The following is a 26,345-nucleotide window of genomic DNA, read 5'->3' as shown; positions in this document are numbered from 1 at the left end:
TGAAGGCATGAAAGTGTATTTCCTCGCATTTCTATTCAGCCTGTCACACTCCAGCGTGAGAGCATAACCACTAGTTCTCTTCCTCCTGTAAATGAAATAAACCTTATTCACCTCCATATAAAGTTAAAGTTGTATAAGTTATGTACAAGTTGCAAAATAAAACTGTTCATGGCTTTCAACTATTAATTTATAAACTATTATCCTTACAATGAATACTTGTTTTTTTGTTTTAATTTTTTTAACATCTTTAAATAATACAAATACTACAATAGTACAAATACTACAATAGTACAAATACTGTACAAAACATATTTCAATGTTGTAATCCATTGATTTAGATGTATTATTGTTACTACTCTTATCATTTTAGATGGTTACTTTGCATCAGGGCAAAACTGTGTGGAGTATTTTGTTCTCTAAATTTTTTTCCATATAGCTTGTACTTTTGAAAGATTACTAGCTGGTTGTTCAAACATTAAAAGATTGGTCCATATGTATCGAAGGCAAAACTGTGCAATACCACAGCAAATAAAACAGCCCATGATATACTGTATCAAAGAATAAATATCACATTTAAATCAATAGGATTATTTCTTTAGTATATCTAGAGCAACATTTTGCCCTAGAATTGCACCACATTTGCCTTGATACATACAGTACAGTATGTTACAATAATTTCTGGTTGTGAAGTGCACAACTATTGATACAGCCAAAATCTGTTGGAAGTTAGTATCAAACTGTCAATTAGGGAACATAAGCTCAGGCATCCAAGTGTTGAGCTGGCTGCTGAGAATGTCCTATGCACTCTATTGTTCACTCTTTTATTTAGAAGGCAAAGATATCAAGGCTACAGGAGGAGAAAAATGGAAAATGTAAGAGTTGTAATTGGAATTGCAGACCCTATTGTCTCTTTTAGGCAGCATTTTAAAGAAATTGCCATATTGCAATATGAAATGCAGCAGGATTTTAAAATATACATTTATTATGTTGCTAATGTATTATAAAAATGCTTTTGCAACTAATGCTTATATTTTAGACTATAACAAAGAGTATGCCTAAAAAATATATCCATCCTCTGGGATACTGATGCATTGAACAACATGTTTGTGTAAATAACAGTTATATGTTAGTTTAGGAATGGCACACAAAGAATATACTATGAATACCATTAGTATAATGGGCAACAGTAAATGTTGTACTGTATTACTATGTAGAAAATTAAGTAAAAATTTTATAATATACAACAATAAAATATATGTTAAAAAATCTGTCATTTTAGTTTCTACAACAGTGACAAAATAGTTTTTTTCTAATTCTAATGCTACAATGATTCTGTACACAAATTGTGGCATCGATTATACAGTATCTAAAAGCAAAATTAAAAATATTATGCTTCAGAGTATGTGCTTCACAAACATTGTACAGTAATTTCATGTGCAAAACATCATCACTTCTGAAATTGGCTCAGAGTCCTGGCTATAAGTTGAGCTTATACCAGTGTCTGAGTCAGTATCATTTATATCCAGATTAGACAGCCTGGTGGAGAAATCATCTGTTGCATTAATACTGGTAACAACTGTGCAGTCCTTTGTTTGTTCTTCATGAGATTTACAGTGCAAACAATTATTTGTATCCCCAGCACATAATGACATTAAATCTTCTTCTACACTCTTATATTCACTTTCCTGCCTAAATCGTACAAATTCATTGTATTTTATTTGTTTCTGAATACAGTTAAACTGAGAATGCACTTTTAAACCTGCTTTCATGCTTTCTTCAAGCTCTTTATTGACACTTTCCAAATTGTATTCTTCCAATTTCTTCATATACTCTTCATCAACAAACATATCGTCTCTGTTTTGTCCCATTAATGTGAAAGATATCTCTTTTTCAATTTCTATAGAGAGCTCGTCGATTAGTATATTATGATGGCTTAACTGTTTCTCTATATGCAGGATTCCATCATGTATGTTGTTGTGCTCTAGAAAATACTTTTGAGTGTGTTTTTTAGAGTTTTCAATACTAGCATCAGGAGACAAATAGGCATTTTGGACATAATTCTCTCCATTCTTTTCCACTCTACTCAAATGAAGGCTGGCTTCATATGCTTCAATCTCTTTATCCAGTTCTCGGATTCTATTGACTTGCTGTTTAACAGTATGATCTTGAGAAATTATTAAATGAATGAGTGTCTCGATGTTATCTCTGTCTTGCAAATTAACATCCATTTTAATCTTGTCTAATTTTCTAAAAGCTTTTCTTACAATTCTCTTTTGTTTATCCAGTGGCAATGTCTTGATATAGTGTGCTGGACTATATTCATGATTTCTATCTAAGCTGTGGAGAACCTCAGCTTCAGCTGTCCTCCACATTGGATTAGGAAGAAAAGTGTTTGCCTTCACAAGAACAAAGCTCAGGTTTATTTGTTCTTTCCCCCATGCCTTCCATAGTCTTAACATTTTTGTAACAGGAGGCAGCATTCGCTCAAAACCTCTCCATTTCTCCACAATGCAATATTCCTTACATTGACACAAGAGGAAACTCCTGTCTCCCACTGTAGCTTCATGTTCTTCAAGAAGCGCTTGTACTACTTCAGAACAAGTTGTGTGCTTTGTTATTCCACAGACTATTTTTTCTTCTTGGCAAACCCATACCACAATCTGCCTTTCAACAGGCTCCATATCTTTACAGGACGACCTAAAACAAAGATGTTCAAATATTTAAGTAATGTGTGATCATATCATATAAATCTTTAGCAGTAATCATATTTATACTTCTAATTAAATTCATATTCAAGAGTGGGAAGCTGTGTTTTGGGGTGAAATTGTTTAATCTTAGTTGCTTAAAACCTGTTCTCTCTTCATTTATCTTCCTTTTTTTAATTTTCTTACTTAATTTCTCCTGTGCATGAAACTCCCTTTGTCTTATGTCTAGAGTGACCAGATTTTCAAAATGAAAAACCGGGACACAATAAAAATTATTTATAAAACAAATTACATCACGTGACGCACCCCGTTGCCATGACAACGAGACACTGATGTCAGGCGGTGACATGTTGCCATGACAATGTGGCATCACGTGATGCCTCGGCACCATAATCGTCCCGTTGGTGGGGGCTTCAGTGTGTGTCTGTGTGTATAGGAGGTATGGGGGCTTCAGTGTGTGTTTGTGTGTATATAAATAATGAAGACATTAATTAAAATTAAAATAATTAACAAATTAAAATTAAATAAATAATTATTTGACAAATTAAAATTAAATAAAAAAATGTAGGCATTAATTAAAATTAAGACTTTTAAAAATGTGACCTTCCTGACGTTGTGTGTATATTACACTTTGCAAAATAGGGTCTCTTGCTCTCCTCATGGCAGTCAGTGACATCACTGCCATGCAGGGCCGCAGACAGCTTTCCCATGGCCCAGGAAGATCGTTTTCACCGGGACCCTCTACCCACATTTCGGCGGCCTTGCGAGAACCCCACCTTCTCACACACCTCCTCACTCTCACCCCACCTTCCCCAGTCACCCTTTCCTCCCCCCCCCTCTCACCCATTCCTTCCCCCCTCTCTCTTACACCCCCACACCCATGTATTTTTCTCCCCTCCCAACACTCAACCTCCCTCCCCAAAATACGTGCACACACAGTGACACATACACACACACAGTGACAAACACACACAGCCCCCCCTCCTCATACTTCCCCCTCCTCTCCTCATACATGCCCCCTCATACTTCCCCCTATTCTCCTCCCCTCATACATCTCCATATACCTCCTCTCCTCATACCTCTACCTCCCCATCCTTTCCTCATACCTCCCCTCTCCCCCCTCCTTATATCTCCCCTCCTCATACCTTCCCCTCAGCTCCTCATATCTCCCCCTCCTCATACCTTCCCCTCAGCTCCTCATATCTCCCCCTCCTCATACCTTCCCCTCAGCTCCTCATACCTTCCCCTCCTCATACCTTCCCCCATCTCCTCATAGCTCCCCCTCCTCATACCTTCCCCCCAGCTCCTCATATCACCCCCTATACCTTCCCCCCAGCTCCTCATATCTCCCCCTCCTCATACCTTCCCCTCAGCTCCTCATACCTTCCCCTCAGCTCCTCATATCTCCCCCTCCTCATACCTTCCCCTCAGCTCCTCATATCTCCCTCTCCTCGTACCTTCCCCTCCTCATACCTTCCCCTCAGCTCCTCACATCTCCCCCTCCTCATACCTTCCCCTCAGCTCCTCCTATGACACACACACAGACAGACAGACAGGACACACACAGACAGACAGGAGACACACACATAGACAGACAGACAGCACACACACACACACAGACAGACAGGAGACACACAGACAGAGCACACACACACACACACACACTGAGAAGCAGCTCACTCCATCCGGCTTGGTACTAAGCCCCGCCCCTGAGATCCTCTGACCTGACCCCCTGCTTCTACTCTCTAAGCCCAGCCCCGGCGGCATTCTAACATGAAAAAAATACTACCCGGCTTCTGCATCCTCCTCCTCGGCACTGCCGCTCGCTCCCCCCGCGCACTCCCCCCGCGCACCGTCGCTGACTCCCCCGCGCACCAGGGAGAAAAACCAGGATATTCCCAGGACGGATGGGCAACCGGGACAGCCCAGCAAAAACCGGGACTGTCCCGGCAAAAACGGGACGAATGGTCACCCTACTTATGTCATCATTTTCTTGCTTCTCTTATTATCATTGTTTGTACTTTATTTTCCCTGTATTTTAATTTTATAAAGTGCTACGCACACTGTTGGCGCCATATAAACATGAAATGTTCGTAGTTATATACATACATGAGTTGCAACCTTTGAAAAAGTCAGTGGAGACAGCCAGTTGATAATACAAGTGACATGGTAATATACTGTAGGGGCAGCATTATAAATGTATTCTCTCAAGGCTGGAGGCCATATACTGTAGGGAATTACCTAAGGTGCATAACAAGGCCAAAATAGACTGCATTAGAGAGATAGACATGTTCAGTGCTGGCAACAGTGGGGAACAGCCAGTACTGCTGTCCCGGATCAATTGTGGTTAAGAACCCAGCTACCTCCAGCCATATGAATTGCCTGCTGTGCCCCTGAAGAGTGCCGATCAGAAACACAACCACTTGTGGGACTAATGAATTTAGCAGCTGTACTTGTAAACTGTAAACTGCAGCACACAGGAAATCAATTGTTCTTCTGTGCATTCAGTGGGCAATGTCTCAGGTAGAGCTCAGGAGAGTAGTTGGGCTAGAGCATGAAGAAGAGAGGCAGAAAAAGTTGAGAGGATAATGCTAAACCAGGAGGAGAAAAAAAAGAATAAAGAGAGGAGAAAAGACCTGGATAAGGAAATAGAGAGAAAGATATGAGGGGAAAGAGTGAGAAAGATGTGAAGGGCTAGGAAGATAAAAGGAATGCTGGGAAGAAGAGAATCATGAGGATGACATGAAGGGGAAAATAAGAAAAGTAAAACATGGGGAAGAGAAAGAGACACATAGAGGATTAAAGAAAGATAATTTTATGAGTGGAAGTAAAAGAGAGACTGGGACATGGGGTTGTAAAAAAAGTGAATCAAATGCATGGAAAGAAAGAAGCATTGGGAAGGAGAAAATACAAAATACCACTTGTGAGTGCATTCACATGCATAGCCAGTAACCTACTCACAGACAGGTGTTTCAAATGTCGGGGTCTCATCTGTGTTTGGTTGGTTACTGGATTTGCAATGTGAAGTGGCAACCAGTCACAAAATAAATTATGGTGAGTAAAAGTGAAAAAAACTTCCACCATACAGTGAACAACATATAAAAATACAACCTGCCTTTCCCTATTTATCTCTTAGCATACAATACTCTAACTGCAGCCTGGGATTCTGGATAATGAAATGCAAATGAGCACTCACTGTTGGGGAAAGAAAAGACATGAAGGAGAAACAAGAAAAAGAGAGGGGAAAAGAAAGAAAATACTTGTATGTAGGGTTTAAGAAGAAAAACTCCCATGGTATGGGGGTCGCTAGTACTCCAATGCTGAGATAGTTCAAATAGTTAGGGATGAGGTTTAATGGGTATTTAAGAGGAGCAGAGCAGTAACCAGCTGACAAAATGGAGGATGTGGGTCAGAGTGCGGCAGAGGAGGAGCAGGAAATCGAGCTGGTACTGGAGAGGATAAGGGAGCAGGCGAGATGGTGCAGTCCAGAGTGGTTGTGTGCACAAAGAAGGGGTACAGTTTTGACCCTCATGGTGACGTAGCAAGCAAAGAGCATGCCAGGAGACTAATGGATGCCGGGAACCTGAAAGTGAGCACCAGGGTAGGCAGAAACAGGTCTACAGCAGAGGAAACTGGAGCAGAGATGAGGTCAAGAGAGGTCAGGTGTGGTGGAAGGGCAGAAGCAGTTGCTTGACAGGGGTGATATTCAGAAAAAAGCTCAATGTCTGTGCCCCAGGGCTATAGTGGCAAGGAAGAAGCAGGAGGCAGTGGGTGCAAGGGAGAGAACTTCTTGGCCTGCCAGTAGGTACAGTATAACCTAGAGGCTGAAGGACATTGGTTGGTCATACATGATTGGAAAAGAAGAGGAACGTCAAAGAGTCAGGAAAGATGTCGGGAACAAATGGTTTCCCAAGTGCATGTGGAATAAGAAGGGTATTATTTAATGTATTGGATAAAAGGGACTGAAGGCCCTGCAGGAATGATGGATTTTAGCTCAGACAAAGATGTCAGTGGAACGAAGGTATGGGACTCCCAAAACCACTCTGAGGAGAGAAACTTAGAAGTGGGTCAGGAATAGCACTTTGTCATGATTTCTTACCACAGTACTCCTCGTAAACCTGGAGAGGGGTTCACAGAGGAGTCAAGTTGAGTCCCAGAATTGATCAAAACTAGAACAGTCTATGAGACCATCTGCCATCTTAGTTTGGGTTTAAAACCCCACCCAGACTGTTAGTTCTTTGCTTGTCAACTTTGTGTTCACAGGTCAGGAGTCAATATATTCTCTGTTCCCTAGCGGTGCATCTTTCCCTGTGGCTTTTAACACAGGCTCCTAGTTCTGCAGGTCTACAGGTACAGTACCTTCTTGTTTGTTGTCTTATATTCCCTTTGCACTTTTTGCCCCCTGTTTATTATTTGTCCCCTGTTACTATTTGTATGGAATTTAGGGATGTAGGGTTAACTGATATGACTGATGAGAGTGCACGGGGTGATCTCAAATATGATTGATTTTAACACAGACCATGTTGTTTACTTATTAGAATGCAATTTCTGCCCCCTGCTAACCTGCAGGTTGCACTACAAGGAAACTTAAAATTAGGGTTTTAGAACATGTCTGTAATATCAGGATAAGGTTAGAATCACACAATGGGGCCTATTCATTAAAACTCGATAAAATGAATGCATTGCTAAATTGACTTTACATTGTTTTATCGTGCTATAAAACATGTTGGTAAAAAAGTTATTCACTAAGAAAAAAATGCAATTTTTTTAAAGTTCGCTAAAAAAAATGCAGCATTGAACTACTTGTTTTTTTTAAAGTGCTTTTGCACTATAAATCCTATTGATCGGCAACTAATTGAAACTGCAGCCTGGATAGCTGCATGGAGACGGTGCATCTCCATGCACAGCTCTTACAGGCAAATGTACAGCTTCAATATTAATTTGAATACTAGTGTGCAGGAGCAGGGGGTCTCTGAGCTTAACCGCATTGATTTCAGCTTCGAGGACCCCCTGTTTCCTGAGATATAGGCCCCGGTATGGGGTGCCGGTATCCCCGCAATATTTAAAACCTTCACGTCACGTGACCAGGGGGTTTAAATCCTGTAGGGAGATGCCGGTACCCTATACCGGGGCCTGTATCTCGGGAAGTGGGGGGTCCCCGAGGCTGAAATGAATGTGGTTCAGCTCAGAAGACCCACTGCTCCCGCAAACTAGTATGGAAAAAAAAATTCAAATACATACTGTCGCGGCCGAGTTTATTCTAACATTTGCCCGGTCTCGGCCGCGACAGATACCGGGCGCGCGCTGAGATGTCTCGCACGCGCGCCGGAGCCTCGGAGGATCGGTCCTCCCATCGAGGCATCCCCCTCCCCTCTCCGGGTCCACCGGGTCCCCCGGAGCCCCCCTCCGCCATCCTCCACATCTCTTGACACCAGGGCTCCCTTCAGGGAGCCCTGGGCACGCATGCCGTGCGCGCACGCTCCCGATGAAGCGTGACCGCGCATCGGTGACGCACGGCACGCCGAGGGGATTCAACATCAAAGCCGGGAAACCTTGCGGCTTGTGGCTCTAGCCGCATTAGAATAAACTGTGTCGCCACTGTAATATTATCCTAACCGTAGTAGTTAGCTGCTAAGGTTATGAAGCTGCTTTAATTTTATTTTTACTAATAGTGTATTGGAGCAGGGGATCTCCTGAGCCGCTACGGTTATGATAAATTAACATATTTTTTTCCATACTAGTGTGTGGGATCAGAGGGTCTTCTGAGCTGAACCGCATTAATTTCAGCCTTGGGGACCCCCTACTTCCCGAGATACAGGCCCCAGTATGTGTTGCCGGTATCGTACTGCAGGATTTAATCCTCCCGCGTCACGTGACATGAGAGAATTTAAACATTGAGGTGATACTGGCACCCCACACTCAATGCGGTTCAGCTCAGAAGACACCCTGCTCACGTACATTATTAGTAAAAAATCATTAAAGCAGCTTCATTACCTTAGTGGGTAGCCGCTAAAGCAACGAAGGAGTTAAGACACAGTAGCTCATTTATTAGGGGCATAGGGGGTGAGTAAAGGGGTTACTTTGCACATGTTGGGTGGTTGAGCCTACTGGGAAGGAGGCAGGTGGAGGTAACTCCTTCATTACATAGCGGTAGTAACCACCATGTAATGAAGGTGTTAACCCCCCCCTGCTACCCACATGGTAGGCCTAACAAACCCCCCTCGACCAAGTACCCCTTCACCTAATCTCTCTACCCCAATAAACATTAAAATACCTACTAACTACCAATACACAACCCACCCACCCCCTGTACCTCCAAAAAACCCTCGCCCCCCTAACACATACAGTATAGTAATGAGCATATAATGAGCGTAGGACCAGCTGCCATCATCTGTGTCCTCGTGGATGGCATATACGCCTCGGCCTTACTGGACACAGGGTCCCAGGTGCCAATTGTGTACCGGCCGTTCTATGATTTACATCTTAAACATTTGCCCTTGCAGTCGGCCGACAATATGAAACTATGTGGCCTCAGAAATGAGGAGTACCCCACTGACGGGTGGTGCAGGTTCAGCTGAAATACCCCAGCTGAAAAACAGCAAATCCCACACCATGGATGTGGAGGCTCTAATATGCCCTGAGCCTCGGGAATGCCCCAGTTCTCCGATCATATTGGGGACAATCACCGATGTAGTGCGAGGGAAGCCAATGGTTGGTTACGCATACTGGGCCTGAGATTGGGGTACTACCAAGTACCGATGAGTGCAGAAAACCAGGAAAATACAGCATTTGTGTGTCCCCTGGGTTTCTACCAATTTACCCGTATGCCCCAAGGCATATGCGGAGCCCCAGCAATGTTTCAACGCTGATGGAGAAAACCATAGGTGACATAAATCCGCAGAAATTCTTGGTCTACCTAGACGATAGCATTGTCTTTGGTAAGACCCTGGAAGAAAATGCAGAACTTCTGCTGAAGGTTTAGGATCGGCTGGGCCAGGAAGGCCTGAAGCTGTCCTTAGATAAGTGCCACTTCTGTCACACATCCATGACTTATATGGGACATATAGTGTCCGTGGAAGGTATAGCCACCCCCCAAAATAGAAGCCGTGGTGAACTGTCCCAGACCTGAGAACGTCGTGGAACTCTGTTCATTCTTAGGCTTGCCCAGATCCGTCTCCCTAAAAGGAATCTGCCAATATCCTTTTGTGAGATCCAGAGTAGATATATATTCTGCTTTCCCAAGGGAGTCAAGCAATTCATCCACCCTTGGCATTGGGTTTGCATCAAATCTGGACACATGTTTACCTTTAAGAGGTCCAGCAAAACCTCACCTTTCCATCTGGTTTAGGAACCAACATTATGGTGCTACACCAATCATACCCAATTCCAACATGTCTAGTATTTCCCTCTCTTCAAGGGCTTTGTAGCCTTCTTGAAATCTGTAGGGGTGGGACCATACTTTTATGCCTGGTTCTGTCTCAATCCTATGGAACACTAAATAAGTCTGCCCTGGCAGCTTGGAAAACACCTCTGGAAATTGATTACACAATTCCAGTAGGTCCGCCCTTTGTTCTATGGTTAATTGACCTCCCATAGGGACCTGATGGCAATTACTAGTATTAGCATGCAGAGGTTGTGGACCCAGATCCATCTCCCCTTCTAGAGGGTGTATGAATAGAGATCTCATCGTTTTCCAAGGCTTCAGTAGGTTCACATGGTAGATTTATTTACCTTTATTTACCTTTCCTTGACCCTGGTTCACCTTCCCTGTGCGGTGGAGAATTTGAAATGGACCCTGTGACTTTGCTAGGAGTTTGCTCTACAAAGTCAGTAATAGTAGCATCACTTGGCTCCCTTGTTGGAAGACCATATACGAGCATTTTGGTTATGCTGCCTCTCTTGACAATCTTGAGCAGATTTAAGATTTCCTTGAGGGGGAGGGCTCCTCCTTCCAGGATTCCTTTAGTAGGTCAAGTATACCCCAGGGTTGGCGTCCACATAGGAGCTCAAACAGGGAGAAACATGTGGAGGCTTGGGGATCTTCTCGAACCACAAACAGTAGGAAAGGGAGAAGTTCATCCCATGCTCACTTTTCAGTGTCTTCAAACTTTCTAAGCATGGTTTTTAAAGTTTGGTTAAACCTCTCTACCAATCCATCAGTCTGAGGATGGTAGGCCAAAGTCCAGATAGATTTAACCTCTAATAACGTTAGGACATCCTACATTATCTTCGCCATGAAGTTCGTTCCCAGGTCGATTAACATTACCTGGGCAGTCCGAACAGAGAACAGCTCTAACAGCCTGTGAGCTACCTGTTTATCATTCTCTGTTCTCAGAGGGAAGGCCTCAGGTTATCAATGTTCCAAAGTATGGCCAATAAACATTGTGTGGGCCATGTTGTAGTTGGAGCAGCCACATACATATGGACTTTGTGTAAGGCAGCGGCCATCTTGAGGTTGGCTCTGCAGGAAGAAGAGATCCTGGCTGTTCAGGATTTCCTCTGCGGACTGGAGGTGGCATGCTCAGTCCTGACAGTGCCTGCGAATGGAGAAGTAGTGTTCAGGGAGCTAGTCAAGCCCTCTGGACTAGGCTCAGCTACTTCCCATACAAGGTAGTAGAGTATTGTAGGGATGGCCATTAGTAAGTGACCTGCCCTTAGTGTGTAGAGGAGAGAGCCAGTGAAGCAGATGGAACAACCACAGAGAATTCCCCGGGTCTGGTGGAATCGCAGCGTGGTTCTACCGGAAGTAAGGGGAGAGGGGATTGTGTCGGAGGCCCTGCATCGTGGGATCACGGATGTGGCCTATCTAAGAAATACCCTGTTGTACACGAGTACCCAGGAAGCTTCCCACGTGCACCAACACTATACGCGGGAGGGTAGCACTGCCCTCACACTTACGCTGAGTGCTGCTTTGGTGGACACCTTACACCTCTAGATGCCCATAGGATATTGTGCTCCAATATACAGTGGGGGGACTGTTACTGTTATTATTGTGTCTGTACTGTTATTATTGTGTGAGTACTGTGGGACACAATATAGAGTGTTGCATATACCTTGTTCTGGTTGTGATTATTCGGTGTATACCCTATCGGTATACCGGTTCCTGTGATGGGCTATACCGCCAATGCTGGGATCCTCAAGGGTGGAGACGCTGCACCAGCCACCCAAGACTCCCCAGGAGTAGAGGCTTAGGCCTTCTGTAAGTCTAGCAGGTTAGAACTGTAACACTATTATCTGCAGTTTCCCTTGGGGGTAGGGAAAGTGGGTTACATATGGAGGCGTTGCTGAGATTCAGAGCTGGGGTACCAAAATAATTTTTTTTTATTGCTAATAAAATCTATATTTGCAATATAAAATGTCGCTACCATCATGGCAGGGGGTCCAGCAGTGGACCTTGGCGGGAACGGTACCTCCCAGCTGCATGGTAGCCAATGGCCAAGTGCCAAAATTGACTATCTCATGCAATCTCCTGGAATAACTAAAGTCTGGGAAGTGGACCAGATATCCGATCCAAATTCCACCTGGGATACAGTGCTAATGGCCAGCAGTAGTGACCTGGATGAGATGGAGGGGCCCAAGGGCATGAACACCGGATGGGGAGATTAGTTGTGGGTGTGCAGATGGGAATACCGGAGGTGATGGTCCACGGTCACACCGAATAACCACGGCCAGGGAAGGGGTAGGCCCGTGACAGAACTCATATTAACCGAAGTACTGCGGCTAGCCGACACCCTGACCACATCTTCCTAAACTCACCACTACCGCAAACTAAAGGCCTTTTCCGGGGCGAGGAAGAGTACTCTCAAGTAATAGGGGTGGTCCTGCTGAGGCCGTGAAGTGACAGAGAATTGTAGAATTGTAGAATTATTGCGACCCCCTGTGGCCAACATAGTCAGATTGTAAAGTGAACAGTATCAGAGGATGACGCCCGCGACCTGGTTATGGCTTTAAATGCAGCCTACGGATCTAAGGACGATGACGTTGAGCTACTGGCCAAATTCCATGATCTTAACAAAATGACGGGGAAGATATGTCCGCCTTCATACGACGCTTATAGGTAAACCTATGGAATCTAGTATCAAAGAGATAATTGAACTATCAGTGGTAGACAGCCATCGCCTTAAACAGTTGCTGAGGAGATCCTTGCCTACGCATCCCATTTCCATTATGCTCAGATGTACTCTCTCCACAAAAAACACCCCTAGGTTTGATAAATTAATGAATCGAGTGCAAGATTAGGAAGTATCCCTGCGGTTCCATATGTCTAAAAAGAACCGGGATGCCAAACGCAGAGAAGATGCAGGCTGCTCCGCCTGGGCGACCCCGGTAAAGAAGGTAGCGAACTCTGGAACCTTCGCGGCCGACTCCTTGACAACCGTGTGGGTGGCCCGAAACCTGGCCCCGTTCATTTGTCGGGTCACATGAGGATGGACTGCCCTGACAAGGTAACCACCAAAGCAGCAGCGCTAACGTTTGCAACCCACCCTAAAACACAGTTGAAGAAGCAGCAAGTGAAGACAGAGCACAGCCAGCAGGATCCAACTTCCAACTTTGAAAAAAGAAAAAATAGATAATTGATCTATTATTGCTACTTTGAAGTTGCCTCGATTTTTTCCTTTTTTCAAAGTTGGAAGTTGGACCCCGCTGGCGGTGCTCTGTTTTCACTTGCTGCTTCTTGGATTCCCTGATATGGACGACATCCGTGAAAATCTGCAAGATATGAAAGGTTCTGTCATTATAGCTGAATCCCGCATTCCATATGCCTCACCCATCATGGTGGCATGGAAGAAAAATTACTCTATACGATTGTGTGTGAACTACAGAACCCTAAACCGCTGAACTATCCTGTATACCCTACCTTGAATTGAAGAGATCCTGGGCGTCTTGGATCTATGGTCTGGTACTACCATGTTTCCTTGATCCCCGAAGATCAAGAAAATATAGCGTTCATCTGCCCTCTGGGGTTCTATCTGTTCAGCCGAATGCCCCTAGGCATATGTGGAGCCCCAGCCACGTTTTATCGACTGATGGAAAGGACATTTGGGGACATGAACCCAAGACAGTATCTTGTCTACTTGGACGACATTATTGTGTGTGGACGGACAATGGAAGAGCACGAGGAACGTCTCCTGAAGGTTCTGGATCGGATGAAGCAGGAAGGCTTCAAGCTGTCCCTTGACAAATGCAAATTCTGCCAATCGTCGGTCACTTATGTGGTCCATATCGTATCTGCCAAAGAGGTGGAAACCAACCCTACCAAGGTGGAAGCTGTGGTGAAGTGGCCTCGTCCTGAGAATGTGGTGGGGCTCTTCTACTTTCTGGGGTTCTGTGGCCATTACAGGAGGTTCGTCAAAGGTATTCTTGCATCTCCAAAGCTCTGAACATTTTGCTAAAGATTGCCCCGAAAACTCCCTCCAGAAAGCCATAAATCATAAGACTCCTTTTGGCACAAGATGGACTCCAGTTTGTGAGGAGGCTTTCTTGAAACTAAAGAAGAGTCTCACTGAAGCCCCTGTTCTGGCATATGCCCACCAAGACCAGATGAATGTGCTGCATGTGGATGCCAGCTTTGATGGACTGGGAGCAGTGCTTCATCAAAAATATCCTGCCGGGCTACACCCTGTCGCTTATGTGAGTCACAGCCTGACTCTGTGTGAAGAACTACCAGGTTCACAAATTAGAATTTCTGGCATTAAAATGGGCCATTGTGGATAAGCTGCATGACTACCTCTACGGGGTATCATTCAAAGTAAGGACGGACAATAATCCACTTGCGCACATTTTGACATCTGCTAAATTTGATGTCACTGGGCACAGGTGGTTGGCTGCCCTGTCCAACTACAGTTTCACCCTCAAGTACAAGCTGGGGCCTAAGAATATTGGGTCCGATGCCCTGTCCAGAAGGCCGGGTTTGAGTTAGAGGATGAAGAATGGGAACAAATACCAGGTCCTGGAATTCGTACCATGTGTTCTACAGTGGCAATTTTGGAAGAGAAAGTGGCATTCTCTGAGTTGCGAGTGATGGACTCTCTGGGATGCCAGTCCAATGCACTCCCGGCTGCCTATTGCTACCCAGTGACACTGTCAAGGCAGAAGGACCCAAAATAAGATGGAAGGATATCTTCAAAGCTCAGATGGCAGATTCAGTGTATGATCCTCTGTGTGGGCAGTACACAAGAAGAACCCTAACTTAATTAAGCGAGCTCCCGGACCTACAATCAGCCCTCTCATGAAGGAATTGGACAAAATCCGTCTGGCCAATGTGTTGCTATACCGAGTAGTCCCCTACCATAACCATCCAGATAACTATAACAAACCATAACCATCAAGGTAGGAGACAGCTGGTGCTTCCAAAGAAACAGTAGTACATGGCGTTAAGTTCATTGCATGATGACCATGTACACTTGGGCATAGATAAAACATTTGGACTCATAAGGGACAGCTTCTACTAGTCAAAAATGAGAGAGGCTGTGGAACATCATTGACGAAGATGCTTGAGGTGCATTCAGAGGAAAACAGAGTTCTGGTCCTATGGACCCAGTATGTATGGACTTCCTGTGCTTAGAACCAGATTCCAGGGGTATCAGGAATATCCTGGTAATCACTGATCACTACTCCCGCTATGTCCAAACGTTTCCACCAAAGAACAAAAAGTTTTCACGGTACACTGGAGACACACTTTATTCGAGCTCGGCTAGTCCCACGAATTCGGGTATACCCGGGTGTATTGAGGTTTGTGACTGTTTTCTGCCCGAGTGCATTGAGTTATTTTCCAGGCAGGGATTGAAGCATTTTATTCCCGCTGGCTGCAATACTGCACAGTATATATATATATACTGCATTACAATTCATGAATTTATGCCATCTGGTAGACACGCGAAGCATTGCAGCCTATTAAATCCTAATCATTATCATTTAACAGATCAGCCGCCCATCAGCCAGGCATGAACCCAGGCTGGGAAGGCAAATGCAACGGGGCTTGTCAGAGGTGAGGAGCGGCGCATTCCAGGTATCTGCCAGGTACATACTGGGTATTTGCTCGAATAAAGTGTGTCGCAGCAGTAGCTAAGGTATTGTGGGAGAAATACTTTGTCCATTATGGATTGCCCAACCACATGATTTAGAGAGCAGGCTCATAAAAGATCTGCTGAAGTTACTTAATGTTGAGAATTCTCATATAACACCATACCATCCTGAAGGTGATGCCTTGCTGGAACGGTTCAATCGGACTCTGCTCGTTATGCTGGGCACCTTGAAAGACACTGAGAAGGTTAGTTGGAGCAAGCACAGGGAACACCTGGTGCATGCCTACAACTGCACCCGGCATGAGCCCACTGGGTTCTTCCCATATTTTATGATGTTCGGCGGAGAAGAAAGACTACTGGTGGACATCCGTTTGGGAATCTCTACTGATGGCGTACCCAATGTGGCACACTACTAATACATCAAACAACTGAAAATCACCCTTCAAAGAGTCTATCAGTTAGCAGAAGGAACAACTGCTAAGCTGAATCATAATAACAAACGACGATACCACTGCAAGGTACGTTATCAGGAGCTTTGGCCTGAAGAGAAGGTCCTTCTGAGAATTCTGGGAGAGCTAGGAAAACATAAACTGGCTGATCGATGGAGACATAGCCCTTTCGAGGTGGATTCCCAGCTACCTGGGATTCCTGTGTACCGAATAAAGGACTCAGAAGGATGGATAAAAGTTTGGCACAGGAACCCTCTACTGCCCATTCCTCAGGTTGGTGAATCTGATCAACCAGGCTCTTCTCCCAATGTACAGAAGGTAAATGCAGAAGAGCCTATCGTTGGTCGTAGCGATCCCCAGCCTACTTCGTCTGGTGCTGCTAACCAGACTCTAAATCCTGAGAGCCCAGCATTCACCCCAAAGGGTGGCAATAACAATGACATTCACTCTATTAGAGGGCAGGGCCTCAAGCTGCTGGAAACCTCTCCAATCAAGAAGACGAAGAAGAACTCTCAGAGTTACCAAACATGCTGGCTTTATAATTGAAGAGGAGTCAAAGAGTTATGCACCCCTCAATTAGAATGGCGTATGACTCCATAGGGTAACCCTACTATGAATCTAAGCAGACGTCTAGGGATAGGTTTGCCTCTATTATCACTGTACTGACCGAGATGCTCAATGCCATTTATTTTAAAGGAGTTCTCTATAAAGTTGTGTTAGGCTGTATATTTTCCATTATATAAGTTCTGTATTATATGTTGTGATTATGTTTTCTCATGCAGAGACAATGAGGTCTTTGCCAGGATGAGAGTGTAGCAATGTACCCTCCCTTGCACCCTCCCTTGCCTCCTCCCTGGTGGTGGTCCCGTCGCTCGGGAGCATTTGTGTGAGTTGCGACAGCCATGTTGTAGTTGGTGCAGCCACATACATATGGAAAGTGTGTAAAGCAGCAGACATCTTGAGCTTGGCACTGCAGGAAGAGGAGGTCCTGGCTGTTCAAGTTTTCATATGTGGATTGGAGGTGGCGTGCTCAGTCCTGATGGAGCCTGTGAAGGGAGAGGTAGTGCCCAGGGAGCTAGTCAAGCCCCTAGACTAGGCCAGACCTTTTCCCCCTAGGCCCCAGCTAGTTCCCCTACAATGTAGTGATTGTAGGGCTGACCACTAGTATGCGACCTGCCCTTAGCGAAGCAGATGGAAACACCACGGAGGATTACCCAGGCCTGGTGGAACAGCCACCCGGTGCTACCAGAAGTAAGGAGAGAGTGGATTGTGTCGGAGACCCTGCATCGTGTGATCATGGATGCAGCCTATCTAAGAAATACACTGGTGTATACGAGTATCCAGGAAAGTACCCACATCCATCAACACTAAACACAGGAGGGTAGCGCTGCCTTCACACTTACGCTTGGTGCTGATTTGGTGGACACCTTGAACCTCTAGGTGCCAAGGGATATTGTGCTCCAATACAGTGGGGGGACTTGTTCTGTTATTATTGTGTATGTACTTTTATTATTGTGTGGGTACTGTGGGACACAGTAAAGAGTGTTGAATATACCTTATTCTGGTTGTGATTAGTCAGGGTATACCCTATAGGTATACCGGTTCCCGTGATGGGCTATCCCCCCAATGCTGGGATCCTCATGGGTGAAGGTGCTGCACCAGCCTCCCCAGGAGGAGTGGGGAGGCTTCTGCAAGCCTAACAGGTTAGCACTGTTATCTGCTGTTTCACTCGGGGGTAGGGAAAGGGTGTTACACTGGTAAAACACATTTGTGTTTCTTTACTTTCATGGTTTGACCTCTTAAACGATTGCAGAATAAAATTCTCCTGCTTTGAGAGGATATATATTTTAAACTTTTACCAAATTACCGCCCCTTTTCCCTTTTCATCCTTTCCCTTAAGTAAATTTGCAGTCTGGGAAACGTATCATACATTACTTAAAGAATAGAATCTATATCAATTTACTTAGGGTGGCTTCTAATTCCTGGAACCACATTGTTATTTTACATGAATAGGTCATGCATAACCATTTCATTAAAAACATTCTGAGAAATGTCGACTGAATTATATTTTATTTACTTTATGTCTTTACTCTTTTCACTTCCTCATACTTTCACACAAAACCTATCCCTCTGTTGCCATGATCACTAAACATGCTCAGCTATGCATAGAAGGTTCTCCCTTTAAATTTAGCAATTAATTGATTCTTTCCTCTTCATACACAGACCCTTATAAAAAAAACCACGAGGTTTCCTTTGCTAATGTAAGGCAGACGGATCCAAAGCAATGTTCATTTTAATAGCATCAAAACATCATTTTATTTCAAATGTAGCAGTTTGCCTGTGAACTTCATATCCTACAGGAAGATCAAACGACAAATGATTATTTTTTATAAATAATGATTTTCTATATCATAACGTCAGAGGAAAAGGAATAAAACAGCATTTTGATGCATAATTTTAAAATATATACAGTATATAACAGTTATGAAATTATAACTAATGTCAAAAGTATGTGTTTTTTTACTGTTACTTTTTACTTTTAGGAAAAAAGACAACATGTCAGTTTTATTAATCTTACACTGTGTGCAGAATTTCAGATGTTGGTCTTAGAAAGATCAAAGGTGAAGAAAAACAAGATAATAATACTACAGTATATATGTATTTTATTTTTATACTCATGGCCTGTACCTCTATTCCTTCCTAATAACCTACTCCCACTCTCTTTTCCTTTTTTGTCCCACCTCTTAAATTCTCTGCATGGTTCCTTCAAACTCTTCCCTTTTCAGAAACACAGTACATTCTATAAGTGTTCTTAAAACCTATTTTATACTATATAGCCCTAATATACTTATACATTTTAATTCATCCATATACCTACAGTACTTGTATGTAGTTATCTGTACACCTACTTCTGCAAGGCAAGGAAAATGACATGAATCACAGATGCTATGTCCATTGAAGCCTACTGACCTCTTTTTACTATAATTTATTGATTACACTTTACCCTTCTTCACATTACATAGTAAGCTCCTTGGAGTAGGTGATTGCCTTTCGCCTACTGTATATTGTATTGCTGTATGAAATATGATGGTGCATCAAACATAAATGGCAATACTAAAATATACATAAATTAATATACAGTATAGGTGTAGCACCATGAACCAGCGATCGCAGCCACCATTCTAAATGTATTAGCTGTGTGTGAAAAAGGGTGGGGCTAATGTGATATTGTACAAGCTACATTGGGCCAGCAGGTGCAATAACACCTGATACATTCGTGCTACGGAACTTTAGCAAAACGGCCCTGGCCTATGTATTAAGAGTATATATTACATATTTTGTGTATCAAAATGTCAGTCCCAAAAGTAATATAAATGTTTAGAAAATTTGCATTGTACAGTGTGTATAAAAACTTTATACATATGATGAATAAATGGTTGTTGGAAATAATTTTTTAAGCATCCTGTCATGCTGAATACCTGATTAATAAATTTACATTAAAACAAAATTATATGTATTATTTAAAGTTATAAATAGTATTAGTAAATATAAATTAAATATAGCCCCCATTGTGTTTCTGAGCACAGGTGATTGCCTTTAGAATTGCTGAAGAATTATGACAATCACAATCTATCAAAAGGCTGGTAACGTGCCACCCCCATGGTAAAATAAAAACATGAATTGATGTGCTCCATTTGTATGTTATACAGTACCTGTTAGCAGTATAAATGGCTGTATGTTTGTCCAGAAGTACTCAGTAAATTCATTATAAAACTTTATTGAATACAAGAGGGCTCCACCCACCACTTTCTTGTCTAAATACCAAAAATATTTTGGTAAAGATGTTTCAAACAGTATTGCATTCACTGGCGCATTGCTGCAGGCCATACGCAACGTGTCAGCAGGGACCATTATATTGAATAAGTTGAGTACAAAAAGGGGAAGGGGCTAACATGCTATTTCACCAGCGGGAGCAATAACTTCTGTATATCTTTACTTTGTAGTTCATGTTCCAAGTTCAGCCTGCCCTGCAGTTTATACAGTACTCCGTTCATGTTTTGGTTCATGCTTTTTGTGCTTTCCTACAACGCTCATTTATCAAAACATTGAAAATAATTCATTGTAGATGTATGACATATGAATTAATGTGGAATTGTTGTCCAAGGTTTTTTTTTTTTTGTTTTTTTTTATGAAGAACGATACTTCATATATTCAAGGACCTGGCATTAAATCAAATATACAAGTGGTGTATTAAGGATTTCAAAACCAGAGACAAAACTGGTGCAAAAAAATGCTTCAAATGTATTAAAGAAAAATATATAATTACTAATTTTCTGACCTTTTTCTTTGATAAGTCTGCTGCAGATTTTTTGCTCCATGTTTGCCTGGGTTTTGCAACTTATGTTTTTATACTGACAAGGTAATTAATCAAAGTCCTCCAGCTATTAAACTAGGTCAAAACTTACTGTATTCAAAATCATTGCACTAGATTCACCAAAGAAGCATCCCACTTACAAATATTCGAAGCTAACAAATTCCAGATATGTGGGATAAGAAGAATGATCTGAAAATTATGCACTGTAGAACACCCTCAATATTTATTTGTTATAAAACTTTAAAAACTATGTGAAGACATTGCCACATACCTCACATAATTTAATGAAAAGTGAGAATTACCAAATTCTTAACCAATAAAAAACATTTAAAACCTTACACCATTCCGCTGCATACATTATAAAGCAACGCAGTGTAATGGGTTGAACCATTTGTATGCATCAGAAAACCACTGGGAACAATAGCTCCTCCACTAACAAGAGGAATCTCAGATCATAACATATACTGTAACATATTGTAATATAACAATGATATATAGGCCCCTTGTAAAAGACAGCTACATTCTTATGCAAAATAAATACACCCAAATGATACAACATTTACATATCTGTAGAGACAAATATTGCAAAAAATAAAACAGGAAAAGAAGCAACAATATATCTTTGCAAAAATGTAAAAAATGACACATGACAAGCAGAAAGCACAATACACTTAAAAAATATATAATGAAATATAAAGATTATTTATGTTATATAAGTGTTTATATGCATAATGTTTATTTATACTTGATTTTTGTTTGGTACACTAATTGACTGACATGTATATTACGTATTAATATTCCAGGACACCTTCTTTCAACAGTTTGTAACTTTAAAGGAGCAACTAAGCTGGTTTTTTTCTCTCTCCCTTTGTTAATACAGATTTGAAGCAGGAAGTCTCAGGAGCTGAACCCCATTCATTTCAGCTCCAATGATCCCCTGCTTTCATCAGTTTTCAGCAGCTTAAAGCCTCCAGTCACATGGGCCAATAGGAAGCCACACTGGGTGATGTCACAGCTTCCTATTGGCCCAGAGGGCCCAGGAGCTTTGAAAATAAGCCATTATTTGAACCCTGGGGTGGCTACCGGCACTCAATATGGAGGTAAGTACCTCTGGAACTGGGGGTCACTGGAGCTGAAATTAAAAGGGTTCAGCTCCGGACACCCACTTCTTCATTACTGTATTAACAAAATGCCTCTTTAATACATTACCGCAAGCCTATACAATCCTGCAAAATGGGGACAATAAGGGACAGAGGAAAAAACAGTACATGTATGGTGCATATAAAATTAACCCCTTCACCCCCAATATGAAATAGGGGTAACCAGCCGAGCATACTGCCTTTTATTAATGCGCTGATTACCCTCAATTTCGTTACAGGGGTAATTGTAAATTTTCTTACCGTGCACCCCTAAACTGGAACAACCTACTGTATACTCTCGCATCCACCGCCAGTTTAAGTTCTTTCAAAACTAAGGCTGTCTCACATTTTAATCTGGTCTGTAACTGTTACATACGCCTATAATATATATTATCTTTAACTGTGCATGCAACTTGTATATAATGTAAACCCTGTTCACTTACAGTATGTAACTATGTATTTGTAACCATGTATTATTTGTCATCTTAACTCTATGCCCAGGACATACTTGAAAACGAGAAGTAACTCTCAATGTATTACTTCCTGGTAAAACATTTAATAAATAAATAATGAGGTTTTTCACTGGGGTGTTTTCACACCATATGTTTTCTAGCTCTAGGAAGTGTTAATTTCAATTATGATAAATGTTTATTTATTCAAGTTGCAGATTCAATGTCATTTGTTTTACCTTTGAGTGGACCAACAATAGAGTTTTTCATGGATTAATTTATAGTGTACAGAGCTTTAAAAATGTAATGGGGTTCTTCTTCAATTGTTCTGACATTTACTTACAATATACAATATGATGTGGCTTTTGAAACCTTTTAACACCTTGCCCTGAATGCTAAGTTTTTAAGTAGTGGATATAAAGATCATTTTTACATTGATAAATCCAAAGTGTGCCCCTATGTACAAGAGAATCACTACACTATTTTATAGTTTGGCTCAGTTTGTTTATCTGAGTGATCTTAGAAAAACAAATTCAGAACATTATTTACAGTACATCATAATTTAGATATACTATTAAAGTCATTCATTAGCATCTGCGTACTATTTACATTTGAATTAGAGGACTCCATACTCAAGATATACAATCATCTACAATATATCTGAATTGTAATTATTTTCTTTTTTACACGGAAGACTAATATTGTGTGGCCGACAGGCACAAGCAAACAATTTAATGTCAATGAAGAATATTTTTTTAAATTGCCAGGAGGCCTACTTTTAATTTTAAGAAAATGTTGAAGTCTCGTGACCTAGTCAAGAAATTATTATAATACCCAAATTCTAAGCTTTAACCCAATAACAGTTGTAGTATGCAAACAATCCAGAGTGCTGTGGTTTGTTCTTGTTAACATAGCAGTATGGTTATCACTACTAGTGTTAAAACAATGCCAAACTTCCAGATACTTCAATTACCTATTAAAATAAAAAAATCAAAGAATATGAAGAGTACTTAAACAAACTACAGTACAGTCTGAGCTTTTAAAGCTTAAAATAAATGGGCTGAGTATGTGGACCATGTGGTTCTTATATTTTGTTATCAAATTCAATGTGTCTATATGTAAAAGTTAAAAAAATTACGAAGAAAATGGCAATAATAATATTTAGAACATGTTGGGCTTCCTTAACTGTTGCTTCACAAAATAGCTACCACTGTACCAGGCAGTAAAGTTACTTAACTCAAGTTTACAGTGATTAAATGACATACTGTATGCTATGAAACTGTGACCAAGCTGTTATGCTCACAGACATTAAAAAAGACAGGTTGTAGCATGTATTGTTAGAAAGACAATTTTCATTCTGTAGCAATTACATTAAAATATGACATCTTGTTATTACACAATGTAGAGGTATGAAATGCATGCATTGCTTTCAAGAGTTGTAGTTAAGGAACCTTTTTTGTAGCATTCAATTACACGTGTTACCATTTCTAAATGTCTCCATAAAGTTATCAAAATATTTAGCAATGTAGGATAAATAATATAAAAATTGAATATAATATAGATTCGAGAAATATATTTAGAATAATCTGGAAATAGTAATCACAAATATTGTACTCAAAATACACATTGTTATACTATACTTTGAACATTGAAGCCCTCTTTTAAGTCCACCATTGTTCCCACAGCTTTTTAAACAGGAATCCTAACTTGATTCCCAGGTAAATAACAAAAAAACACACATCATCCCCCTGTATACCTATACATCAAGTATCTAGAGTATTACTCCACCAAGTAATCCCTTCCCTGCAAGAGAACACTATAACTCTTTTCTGGCATGAAAAATGCTAAACCTAATTCACACCAATTCAAAGAAATACATAAAAGACAACCTGCTCTTGTGGTGGTCCCTGACCATGTCATTAAACACAAGGTGATTTGGTGTTTATAACTTTTTGTAACCTACAACACACCATTAAATATTTTTCAGTAAATAAATAATAATAATAATAATTAAAAAAAAAATATATATATATATATATATATATATATATATATATATATATATATATATATATATATATATATATATAAACCAACCATAATACTGAGTTAAGTTATGGTGAGTAAAAAAAGTGACAAAAACCCTCCACAGCAAAGCAGTGTGTGTGTGTGTGTGTGTGTGTGTGTGTGTGTGTGTGTGTGTGTGTGTGTGTGTGTGTGTGTGTGTGTGTGTGTGTGTGTGTGTGTGTGTGTGTATATATATATATATATATATATATATATATATATATACACACACACATATATAATATATATATCAAATGGAAATATATATTCATGTGCAAAACAGAGTTTGGATTGGATGTAACCAATAAACTAGAATAAAAAACACCGGAGACACTTTCAACAAACCATTGTTTAAAGAAAGAAAGGTTCAAACCATGCCACTCACACAGTAGGACAAGCTTTAGGGTCATCTATGAAATACTAGAACTAGCAGATAGTTATGTTTGCATTTAATAACAAGAATCAAATATAGGACACATCTGTCAAAAAATATAGTAAAATCTATCCATAGGTGATGCTTCTTTGTAATATTTGTTAATAATAAATCACAATTTAATGAATAGTAAAATCTGGTAACTGACTGTATATCTATTTCAACAAAAAGTGGGGAGAGAGCGAGAGAGATCATGGTTTCTGAACAATCGCAACGTACTACTAACATACATACATAGCAACGTCTAAACATACTGTAAAGAGTAGCTTGTTCAGTATACCATTACACCTCTTGACAAACACTAATCTATCAGTGCTGTAAGTCAACAATATTTCAGACATTAAAAGTAAAGATTACCTATGAGGTTTATCCCGTGCCTTCAACGGATCTTTTCCGAATGGAGCCATCATCGGATATCAGGAGGACTGAAGAATGGAAGAATGTGCACAATGGAATGATTTGCTATTTGAAGTTATGTTAATCGCCTCTTTGCTACAGTACAAAGCAAAGTGAGCACAGGAGGAGAAGGAAGTTGTGCAACTTCTGTTAACTTTGAACTAGTGTTGTTTGTGCTGCACCTTTGGAGCTCTGCCCAACATCAAAAATGAGACATTACACCTTTAATCAGGAAGAATGTTACATTTGCCATTACTGCTCCCATAATTATACTTACAAGAAAACCATATGAGGAGTATTTAAGCATATTTAAGCTTAGTATATTGATGAGAAGTGAGAGTAATGATGACAATTTTTAATATATTTAGTACAACACAATAAAAAAACCTGTTATGTCCACTGGGTCATTTACGATACTGGGAAATCAACATGCAGAACACAACAGAGAATAAAACAATCACATATATACATAAGCAGATCTGTATTATATAATTTTATTTACAATAGGATACTAATCTTTTTAAAAAGGAATTTAGTTACCCAAAATAGACTGTAGCTTATTACTAATTTCACCAAATAGAAATAGCAATATGTTCTGCCTTTGTATAGTAGTAGAGGATACTTATAAATAAAATGTAATAAAAACTTAGACATGCTGTACTCCCTCAAGCAAAACGCACAAAACATTTCGGATAAGAGAAAACAGTGATATATAATATGCATGCAAATAACTTTTGTAAAACAAGTATTATTGATTAAAGGACTACTTCATTGTCAGTTCAAATATTGCTACTACATACAGATGATTTAACAATGACATTTGGAACACACATTTTTCATGCATATTGTAATTCTTGAATATTATATAATACTGTAGGAACACGATTGTGTATATTTTAGCTGCAATAGTTCTTTTAGCAGAGTTCCCTGGTTTTATTTTGTCATTACTTTTCTGATCTGTCAGTAATTCTATTAGTTAGTTTACAGGATATATACATTTACCTTTAAAATAGTTACATTTCCTTCTTTATTCATAATATCTCCGTTTGATGTTGAAATCAAAAATCTGCTGCCCTGCTATAGGAAAACAATGCACATCAGAGCCTTTGGATGAGTTACTCATTAATGACTCGGTCACTGGATGCCTTAAATATTTTCACAGGGAACGGGCAGAATCCCACGCCACAACTTCCTGAGCTGTGACAAAGAAGAAGTGGAGTGGAACAGGTAAAAAAAACGCCTGGAATTGCTCACTCAAAATGTTAATAAACCAACATATCCCAAGGTTCACTGTATTTGAAGTAAGA

General features: G+C 40.9%; 1 protein-coding gene across 2 annotated transcripts; it reads right to left on the bottom strand.

Moving 5' to 3' along the window:
• Positions 1 to 281: 281 nt before the first annotated feature.
• On the bottom strand, positions 282 to 26,143 carry RASSF9 (Ras association domain family member 9). Of its 2 annotated transcripts, none has more exons than XM_075600484.1 (2): positions 26,041 to 26,143; positions 282 to 2,697 (listed from the first exon to the last, which is right to left on the bottom strand). In XM_075600484.1, exon 2 carries the CDS (start codon positions 2,679 to 2,681, stop codon positions 1,431 to 1,433), a length of 1,251 nt encoding a protein of 416 aa, XP_075456599.1. In that variant the 5' UTR covers positions 2,682 to 2,697; positions 26,041 to 26,143; the 3' UTR covers positions 282 to 1,430. The 2 variants fall into 2 exon arrangements, with proteins under 2 accessions (XP_075456599.1, XP_075456598.1); XM_075600483.1 differs by lacking the exon at positions 26,041 to 26,143 and adding an exon at positions 25,000 to 25,167 and having other exon boundaries at positions 283 to 2,697.
• Between the last annotated feature and the right edge of the window lie 202 nt (positions 26,144 to 26,345).

The sequence above is a fragment of the Ascaphus truei genome, chromosome 5 (assembly GCF_040206685.1).
Source record: "Ascaphus truei isolate aAscTru1 chromosome 5, aAscTru1.hap1, whole genome shotgun sequence".
Lineage (NCBI taxonomy): Eukaryota > Metazoa > Chordata > Amphibia > Anura > Ascaphidae > Ascaphus > Ascaphus truei.
The sequence above is the reverse complement of the archived record's forward strand: the minus strand, read 5'-3'. Positions and strand labels throughout refer to the sequence as shown.

Bases quoted from the DNA above. Each gene is read 5' to 3' on its own strand.
- RASSF9 (XM_075600483.1), bottom strand. From the start codon at position 25,052: ATGATGGCTCCATTCGGAAAAGATCCGTTGAAGGCACGGGATAAACCT. The intron at 2,698-24,999 runs GTAATCTTTACT...TCTTTGTTTTAG, and splicing joins GCACGGGATAAACCTCATAG to GTCGTCCTGTAAAGATATGG.